General features: G+C 34.9%; 1 protein-coding gene across 1 annotated transcript; it reads left to right on the top strand.

Annotated features, from left to right (window-relative positions):
* Positions 1-984: 984 nt before the first annotated feature.
* Positions 985-3,550, top strand: LOC131161844 (subtilisin-like protease SBT3). Its single transcript, XM_058117825.1, has one exon. The coding sequence runs from the start codon at positions 1,040-1,042 to the stop codon at positions 3,338-3,340; it is 2,301 nt and encodes a 766-aa protein (XP_057973808.1). The 5' UTR covers positions 985-1,039; the 3' UTR covers positions 3,341-3,550.
* The last annotated feature ends 6,813 nt before the right edge of the window (positions 3,551-10,363 follow it).

The following is a 10,363-nucleotide window of genomic DNA, read 5'->3' as shown; positions in this document are numbered from 1 at the left end:
TGCTGCTGTGCACCCCCCTCCCCCCCTTGTGCTGTGCGTGAATAAGCCTGTATATAGGCTATATCCCAAAAACCCTAAAAAACCTTTCCTTTTTTTGTTTTTTTCTTTTTATAATGATAATAATAATTATAATAATAATAATAATAATAGTAAGACAATAATAATAATAATAATAATTCTAATACTAATAATAATGGTAATAGTAAAAATAATAATAATAATAATAATAATAATAATGTTACTAACAATAATAATAATAATAATAATAATAATAATAATAATAATAATAATAAAAGTAACATCAAAAATAATAATAGTAAAGTAATAGTAATAATACTACTAGCAAAAAATAATGAATAATAATAAAAATAATTATAGTAAAGTAGTAATAAAATAAAGATAATAAAAATACTAATAATAATAATAATAAAATAATAATAATGAAAATAATAAAAGGGAACCCCTTATTTTACTTGATTAGGACAAAAATAAGTTGTCTACAATCATATTTTTCTCGCATTAATATCTCATCTTGTGAATGATAAATTATCATTCATAAAAAAATAAAAAAAAATTTATATGTTTTGAATTTGTTTTATAAAATTTTAATTTGTTAGAAGGTGGCATCCCATACTCTAGAAATACATTTAGAAAACGATTTCCCAATTCACCAGAGGTGTGGAATACATGTAAATAAAAGATATGTTTTCAAAGGATTGGTTGGTAAAACTCTTAATGATGATAAAAATCATTTCCTACAAATCCATCGCTAACCCTTCCCATCTCTCTCTCTCACTCTCTCTCTCTCTAATGAAGATTCAATCGATCTTGCTAATCATGAGTCGCCACGATCATGACCACTTCTTATCCTCAAGTCGTCCAAATTCATTTCATTCTCAGCCTGCAAGCCCTTCTCTGTACTCGCTATACTCGCAAGTCACTGCTCTATAAATAGAGAGTATTGCATGTCGGCTCTTCATTTATTCATTTCTTCCACAAAAATCCCTCAGCAGCCGATGAATTGATTTAAGTGATTAGAATGGGGTTTGCATGTGGGTCTTGTTTCTCCGTCCTCCTTGCGCTATGGTTTCCGATTACCTTTTATACAGTCCAATCGTCAAGCACTCCGGCGCCGGAGAGGTCAACCTACATAGTTCACATGGACAAGTCCCTCATGCCCAAGGCTTTCGCCACCCATCGCCACTGGTACTCCTCCACTCTCCAATCTCTCAACGCCACTGCCCCGCAGAAGCCCTCGCTTCTCTACGATTACGACAATGCCCTTCATGGTTTCAGCGCCGTTCTATCTCCGGCCGAACTTGACACACTCCAGAAGTCCCCTGCGTTCGTCTCGGCTTATCGTGATAGAAAAGTTGCTCTTCATACCACGCACACCCCCGAGTTCCTTGCTCTGAGTCCTTCCGCGGGTCTTTGGCCGGCTTCCGATTACGGCAAGGACGTCGTCGTCGGAGTCATCGACACCGGAGTGTGGCCGGAGAGCAAGAGCTTCGGCGACGCCGGTTTGACCGAAATCCCGGCCAGGTGGAGAGGCACGTGCCAGGAGGGACAGGAATTCAATTCCTCCATGTGTAACTTGAAGCTCATAGGAGCTAGGTACTTCAACAAGGGATTAATAGCCGCAGATCCACACATAAATATCGGCACGAACTCGGCCAGGGACACGTATGGGCATGGAACCCACACCGCCTCCACGGCCGCCGGAAACTACGTGGAAGGTACGTCATTCTTTGGCTACGCTAAGGGAATGGCAAAAGGGGTGGCCCCTCGTGCCAGGGTAGCTGTCTACAAGGTCATTTGGCCGGAAGAAGAGATCTCTGGCTTCACCTCCGATGTTGTCGCTGGCATCGATAGCGCTGTTGCCGACGGTGTTGATGTGATTTCGATCTCCTTGGGCCTCGAACCAGACACGCCTCTGTACGAGGACCCAATTGCAATAGCTGCCTTTGGGGCCATGGAGAAGGGCGTGCTGGTTTCGGTCGCGGCGGGAAATTATGGACCGTCACTTGCGACCATAGTAAACGGAAGCCCATGGACCCTGACCGTCGCTGCCGGCACCGTCGATCGGCAACTTGCAGGGACGCTAACACTTGGAAATGGGCTAACTATCGTCGGATGGACGATGTTCCCGGCAAACGCTGCGGTGGAATACTTTCCAGTTCCTTTGGTGTATAACAAGACCCTTTCCTCGTGCAATTCCTCTGTTTTGCTAGCTGAGGCTCCTGGCAATACTACCATCATTTGCGACCAAACGGACTCTGTTATCAGCCAATTATACTATGTTGCAGCATCAAGAGTTCCCGCGGCTATATTCATCTCTGACTATCCCTCAATTTTAGAGCTTGGGAAATTTCCTTCTCCTGGAATCGTGATTAGTCCGAAGGACGCGTCAACGGTGATCAAATACGCTAGAACCAAGCATAATCCTACTGCTAGCATGAACTTCAGAGAGACCATTTTGGGAGCAAAGCCAGCACCAACCGTTGCTTCATTCAGCTCAAGAGGTCCCTCAAGGATCTATTCCGGCATCTTGAAACCAGACATAATGGCTCCAGGAGTCAAAGTTTTGGCCGCTTGGATTCCAAATAGACCTACAACTCCTGTTGGTTCAAATTCGTATCTGACCAGCGATTACAACATAATATCAGGGACGTCCATGGCTTGTCCTCATGCTTCAGGTGTTGCTGCGCTCCTTAAAGGAGCACATCCCAAATGGAGTCCGGCTGCTATTCGCTCTGCCATGGTCACTACCGCTAACCCTTTTGACAATACCTTCACTCCTATTAAGGAAAATAGCGAGAATTTCAGTTTTGCATCACCTCTGGCCATGGGAGCGGGTCAAGTTGACCCAAACAGAGCACTAGATCCGGGTCTTGTGTACGACGCGACTCCGCAAGACTACATTAATCTCCTCTGTTCCACGGGTCTTACAAAGAAGCAAATCGTAACCATTATAAGATCAAGCAATCATAGTTGCTCCAACCCTTCTTCTGATGTAAATTACCCGTCCTTTGTTGCTTTGTATAGTAACAGGTCCATGTCAACAAAGGTTAAAAAGTTTCAGAGGACTGTAACCAATGTGGGAGATGGGCCGGCGACTTACAAGGCAGAGGTAACACCCCCAAAGAACTCCGTTGTTACGGTCACACCGGAGAAATTGATTTTTGCAGAGATGTATGAGAAACAAAACTACAGTCTAACCATAAAATATGACCACGACAAATATGGGATGGTTTCATGGGGCTCGCTTGTTTGGGTGGAAAATCAAGGAAAACGCACCGTGAGGAGTCCTATAGTGGTGTCGCCGGTGGTGGTTGGTTGACGCTGCATCATATGTGTATATATATATTAAAATGCATGCATGCATGGGCGCAACAAAGGCATTCCGGCAATAAAGTGGGCGTGTAATTAAATCGTACGAGTGTTTGGATGAAAAACTATTAGGTTCTTGGGAGGACTAACATGGTCCTCCCATTAAGCTCTATCTCCAATAAAATCACTATAAATAATGGATTTTATATAGTGCGATCTATATATAGGTATTTAATGGATGTTATTATTTAAAGTGATTTGAAGGGTTTGATGAGATGACAACATTGATCTTCAGAGGACCTAATTTTTTTCATTTATTATATAAATAAAATTTTTTAGCCCTGATTTATAGTGTTTTAGCTAATATTATATAAAAAATGAAAATTAAAAAAAGAAAAAGAAACTAATGATGATGACACAATATAAATGAAATTATACATGAAACCCATTTTCATTAGAAAGTGAACCAAAAATAGAATTACAAAGTTTTATCGTTCAAAAAAAGATTACTGTGTTCCATATTAATAATTTATACTTATCCATTATTTACATACATTATAACAGAATGAACTTTTAATGATGAAAAGTAGCAATGGCCTTAAGATTTGTATACCCTATATTGATCATCATAGCATTTTTGCCTAAATTCAAATCTTCAGTGACGACAAGTTTTCATATATATATATATATATATAGCATGTCGTTGGATAAATAATGGGCAGAAAATAAATATTTTTTTGGCAAGCAAGTGAAATTTTTACTAACACGATAAGTATAACTAATGACAACAATTTGCTATTGCTAAAAGTGCATGTAAATATAATTAAGTTCATTCAAAATGACATTGTTTTGATGGTTGTTTAAATAGCACACTTAGGACTCAAATGGGAATTATTCATATAAGTTCCCAAAGCTCTTTGACCATCCTTGCTTCTTTCCTTTATTGGAGGAGATTGGGAATATAGAAGAAGCATAGTGTTGCTGCCTCCTCCGCAAACCACCATTGGCTCTCTCCAACACCGTGCAAGTAGTGACTTTCTAAAATCTACTCGTGTAGCTACTGTGGCCATTGTTGTTGACAACCTTTATATTTCATCTGCCAACTTGGGAAACCTCAAATCTATAGCCCAAATCCACAAGTTAAAGGTATTAACATCTTCTTCTCCCTCTCAGAAGCTCGCTTCTAATCTCTTCTTCTTTTCTTTGAGAGATTTGGGCTTCTGATCTTGGGAATGGGCATTCTAAAGCTTGGATTTATACTCCTTGTTATAGGTAGACAAATTAACCTACTAGGATTTTAGATGATTTAAAGAGGTAAAGAGATTTCAGTTACTAATGTTAAGTCCCTTAATCTAAATTTATAGAATTTGGTTGGAGATTTGGTTAAGGCTTCTAATCTTGAGGGTCTATTTTATAGTAGGAAGAGGGTCATGTGATTTTTATTTTACGGCTTCTAAAATTTAATGACTGACTTCGAATTCATAATCTTTGTCTCAGATTGTGATATCTTCATTAATCTCACCATACTAGTCCACTTTTTCGATGGATTGTAATGTAGGTCGTATGAGATGTGGATGGAACCTTTATTTTTCTTTCCACTTTTGTTCATTCAACAATTTGGAATGTACTAAGATGTCTAGACAAATGTTTAATATCATAAATATATATATATATATATATATATATATATATATATATGTATGTATGTATATACTTACCAAAAAAAAAATGTTCTTTTTGTTGGCCTTACCATTTTCAAAAATGGGGATTGGACTACAAATACTCTTCAGAGTAGATTGGCCATCTATATTAAAAAGATAACAAAAGAGATTTTAGGTGAATCAAAGGGAAGATTCTCGAATGGTAAAGAAAGTTGGTGGTGGGACAAAGATGTATAAAAAGTCATAAAGATAAAAAGAATTTGGTATAAAAGGTGGCAAAAATGTAGAAACAATGATAACTTTCAAAAGTATAAGGAGACAAGAAAAGATAAAAAAAAAAAAAAAAAAAGGTTGTTAGTGAAGCTAAATATTGATCATTTAATAGTTTGTATGATAGATTAGATACAAAAGAAGGGAAAAAAGATATATTTAAACTTTTTAAAGTTAGAGAAAGGAAGGGTAAGGACTTACAAAATATAAAATGTATAAAAAGTGAGGATGATATTGCCTTGGTTAAGGATGAAAACATTAAAGAAATTTGACGAAGTTATTTTAGTAAATTGTTTATTGAAAACCAAATAGAAGGCTTAAACTTATAATAGTCAAATGGGGAAAAGACTGAAAATATGAGATTTATTTACAAAATTAGAGTTAATGAAATTAAGTTTGCACTAAAAAAATGAAAAATGAAAAAGTTATGGGACCAGATAACATTCCAATTGAAGTTTGGAAATGCTTAGGTGATAACGGAATTATATGGTTAACTAATTTATTTAATACAGTTATAAAAATTAAGAAAATATCAGATGAATGAAGGAAAAACATTTTAATCCCTATATACAATAATAAAGGAGATATTCAAAATTGTAATAACTATCGTGGAATTAAATTTATAAGTCATACGATGAAACTATGGGAAAGGGTAGTCAAACAAAGATTGAGGTTAGAAAAGAAGGAATCGGAAAATCAATTTGGTATTATGCTTGAGAGATCTACCATAGAAACTATATGTCTTTTAAGAAGATTGATAGAAAAGTTTAGGGAAAAAAAATAGGGACTTGCATATAATATTTATTGATTTTGAGAAAACATATGATAGGATACCTAGGAAAGTTTTATGGTAGGTTCAAAAAAAAAAAAGTGTATGTAGTAGGTATAGTACTATCATTAAGGATATGTACGATGGAATAATGACTAGTGTAAGGACTATAGATGAACAAACTAGAGAATTTCCAATCAGCATAGGTGTACATCAAGGATCTTTTCTGAGTCCTTATCTTTTTGCGTTAGTGATGGACCAATTGACTAAGAGTATTCTAGGAGGTTTCATGGTGTATGTTGTTAATCGGTACAAAATTACAAGTGCACAATATCGTAGTTTTATAGTAAAGTGATGAGAAGAGTATCATTCTCAGGGATTGATGACTTACTTTTGTCAAGTACCAAAATTATACTAATCTTAACTTTATTTAGAAAAAAAAATTAAGATTTTTGTAAGTGCAAATTGAAATAAAATCACCTTAAAGAAAATATTCAAAGGAAAATAAAAATATTTGCCAAGTATCAAATTAATGAGAAAGAAAACTTCTAGAAAATTGATTTTATCTAATCTCTCACTATGCTTTACTCATCTAACTAATAGGAATTAATTTTCTCTGTTTGTTAACAAAACTCAAATTCATCACAAAAGTCTCTTTCGATAGTCAATTGGAAACTATTCTTATTCATCATTCAACACAAAAGTATGCAAATTAATAAAACTCTTCGCAATAAAACCCACGATTTTAATACTACATAGGTTCATACAATTCTCTCGATCTCAATATTTACCTATGCCGAAATATTCAAGATCTATCCTATAATTCCCTCTTTCGATAGCAAATCACAGGATCAAAATCATCTAATTAATTATCAGTTAATCAGAAGCAATACGTTCTAAATAAATTAGACAAACATGAAGAAAAAAAAACTACCTCAAATTAGCATTAACAAGCAAATATAGTTTGAAATTGGATTACATCATTTTCCTAGAAATAAGAAAATTAGTTCATGCTGAAAATAAAATCCCCATAAACTAATTCATCATAATTATCTTTCTCATGGGAATAAAGGATAAATCAACACACAATCCCAACCGAAGCTTGTTGCGTTCATGTTGCAAAGAAAACAACAAAAACTATTGCCCCTTATTGCGAAGAAAACACCAAGAACTGTCGCCTGTGTTCCTTCTTCAAGGCTTCCTCTTTTTTATTTTCCTTGTGCCTGGCTCCCCAATCACGCTCAGTGCGGCGTCCTTTCAATCAAACCCCAAGCAGCCACCTTTTTTTTATTTGTACATGCCTGGGTCAAATCAGCCCAGCACATGCCCTTTGCTAAGCTCACACGCCCCAGCTCTCCCATTTCAATTTAAAAGCCCAACCTTCATCGCATGCACCCACAGCATCCTCTTATTTCTCTTTTAAAGCTAGCCGCCACTAAATTTGACTTTTCAAAATTAATCTTCCCATCTTCTCCTTAATGTATAGCAACTAACATATATATATATATATATATATATATATTTAAATGTCCAAAATTACTCTCCACTTGTATTTCATGCATGGCTTGTACACGGCTTCTCTTCATGACCGCGCATGACACTTGATTCAAACTTCAACTCACATACACGGTACCTCTTCATGCTCATGACCCACGTAGTGCATGTGACGTCTCCTTCTGTAGTGTACGGCTTCTCCAATATTTTTAATTTCGGATTTAATTTTCAAAAATTTTCTTTCTTTTCTTTAAATCTTTAATAAAATTAAATGACCGCAGTGAGACCTAAAATTGACAAAAAATTAAATAAAATTATGTCAAAATTTAAAGTTAAGAAGTGATAATTTATTCTAATATATGTCAATCATCAAACACCCCCAAACTTTAAACTTTGTTCATCCTTAAACAAAAGAAAACAAAACAAAAGACCTCTAAAGACAATATCCACTAAACCCCATAAAGTAGTATCATCACTCACCAAGCCATGGTCTGAATTTAGATTTCATCACTAATATTTTACTCTTTTAACATCAAAGATGACAAGAAAATCAATCAAAAATTTAGCAATATGTCAAGCACGAGTTAGGTGTTTACTTCAACCTAAGGCTAAGACCTTGAGTGTGTGTGTACTAAAGTCAATTTAACTCCAAACCACCGGCAAATTCAGATAATAGTAGAACAACTGAAATCAGAAGCATTCTCTCAAAACTTAACCCCATGAGTCCAATTTTCATAAATCCTCTCCATTAATGTAGTCAAATGCCAAAATCAAAGATCAAAAGGTCTTTAATCAAGATTATAATGACAGGCCATTGGGTGAGGGCTACGAAATAAATGGATAAGGAAAATTAAAACAAACTGGGAAAAATACTTGGTGGAAAGAATAATCAAAAAATATCCCTAGGATTCAAACCATAACTTTCTCTCGACAATATGCTCATACTCATGACAATATTATTGTTGTAACCAATGAAGTAGTATCAAGCACACTTTCAACGAAATCTGAAGTGATCCATACTTATTGAGTCTTCTCTCTTTCTTACTTTCTTTCTTCTTCTTTTTTTTTATTTTATTTTCTTTTCCTTTTTTTTGAAAAATAAAATTACTCTTTAAATGTAAATTTCCATCAAAGTATTTTCTCAAAATGTAAAGGTAAATTCATGGTTTTTTAGGCTTAGAACGGGAATGGTTTATGTAGTTAAAAGAACAAATAAAGGTTTATGTAACGTGAGGCTTAAGAGGGCTGACTATGGAAATATACCATGTAATGATGACATGATAATCAGGACGGTTGGGAAAGCTTTTTTGGTTATGACAAAAAAATTTGCCTAGATCATTTCTCTAATAGTTGGTATTAACTAGGATTTCGCCTCAAGGATTCATCAACAGATTCTAGAGCAAAGCAAGATTGATCTCCTCTTAACACAATCAATTCTACTCATTCTAAATAGAGGAAGAAAAAAAAAACGACTATGTGCGCAATTATGTTCAAAGACAAAGATTTAAATCAAGGTACCCACAAAACTTAGCTTGACATAAAATAAATTTTTCTCAATCCCGTCCTCAATCACAAATTTCAGAGTCATAGAGAAATTAGTCATACTCAAATACATGTTTGGTAAGAGAATCCAACAACTCAAGACTTATAAAATCACAAGTAAAGAAAAAAAATCATAAGAAAAATAAACATAACCCACAATCAAGAAGACCAAATCGCAACCCCAAACTTAAACTAAACAATGTCCTTATTGTAATTCAAAGGTGAGAAAGATTGAAGAACAGAAAGGAGCTTCCCTGTGTTGGCCTAACATGGCTTTTAAATCTCATTTTGATGATAACAAATGAATGATGATTTAACATGTGTTGTTAAAATGATGTTTCAGGAATACTTAGGACAAAGTTCAAAAGAAAGAATAGCAATGAAAGTTCAAGATCATTAAGGACTCAAAAGCCACATTCATAATTAAAGTGATCCAAAGGAAGCTTAAGTGACACCAAAAAGAGTAAAGTATATGGAAATCTAAAGCTGACTCAAAGCTCAAGTCAAAGAGGATTTAAAGCAAAAATACCATTGAAGACTTCAAGTTTAGAGTCTTTTATGGCTTTAAGACAAATGATGTAAGTACTTTATATTGAAATATCACATGGAAACATGTTGAAGCTTTTTATGGGTCATTGTGGACTTAGAGACTTTATTTTACAAAACCCTGGATAAAGTTTTATAAATCAAAGTAAGAGAGTAAAGAGTTTTTGAAAACTAAAACTGAAAAACCAAAATTTTAACTATCTAGACAACTATAGTTTATCCTCAGAAAACTGAAAAATTTTCTCAAAAAACTGAAGATTAAGTTCAGTCTACTGAAGAATTTCATGACGAATCCTGAAGAGGCAGTATAGCCTCAGAAGACTGAACCATGTCAGCCTAGTTGACTGTCCCTGTTTGTAACGACCTCAAAATTATTATCATTTTTTTTTAATATATACAATAAACATTCTTACGCAGCGAAAATACAAATCATAAAACCATTTACACATAAACTGTACAATACCAGAATCCAGAATATACAAACCATACAAAAATATCCCTCTAGTGTCATCTACTAAAAAGAAAAGATATACAGCTCTGACAAAAACTCACCCTATAACCAGGGTGATCTAACTACTTTCTATCCGTTAGCCTGATCTACTCGCCTAATTACCTCACCTGAAAAATGGTAAAATAATGGGGTGAGTCGATGCTCAGTAAGTGGAAATATGCTATCACTAGTGTGTGGCAACTAAGTTAAGGATACTTTTAAAAATAATAACTGAACTGCAACGTAATAAATCATCTGTAA

Source organism: Malania oleifera, chromosome 8, assembly GCF_029873635.1.
Source record: "Malania oleifera isolate guangnan ecotype guangnan chromosome 8, ASM2987363v1, whole genome shotgun sequence".
NCBI lineage: Eukaryota > Viridiplantae > Streptophyta > Magnoliopsida > Santalales > Ximeniaceae > Malania > Malania oleifera.
This window is presented reverse-complemented; position numbering and strand designations above follow the sequence as displayed.

Excerpts from the sequence above, each read along its gene's own strand:
- LOC131161844 (XM_058117825.1), top strand. The coding sequence starts at position 1,040 with ATGGGGTTTGCATGTGGGTCTTGTTTCTCCGTCCTCCTTGCGCTATGG.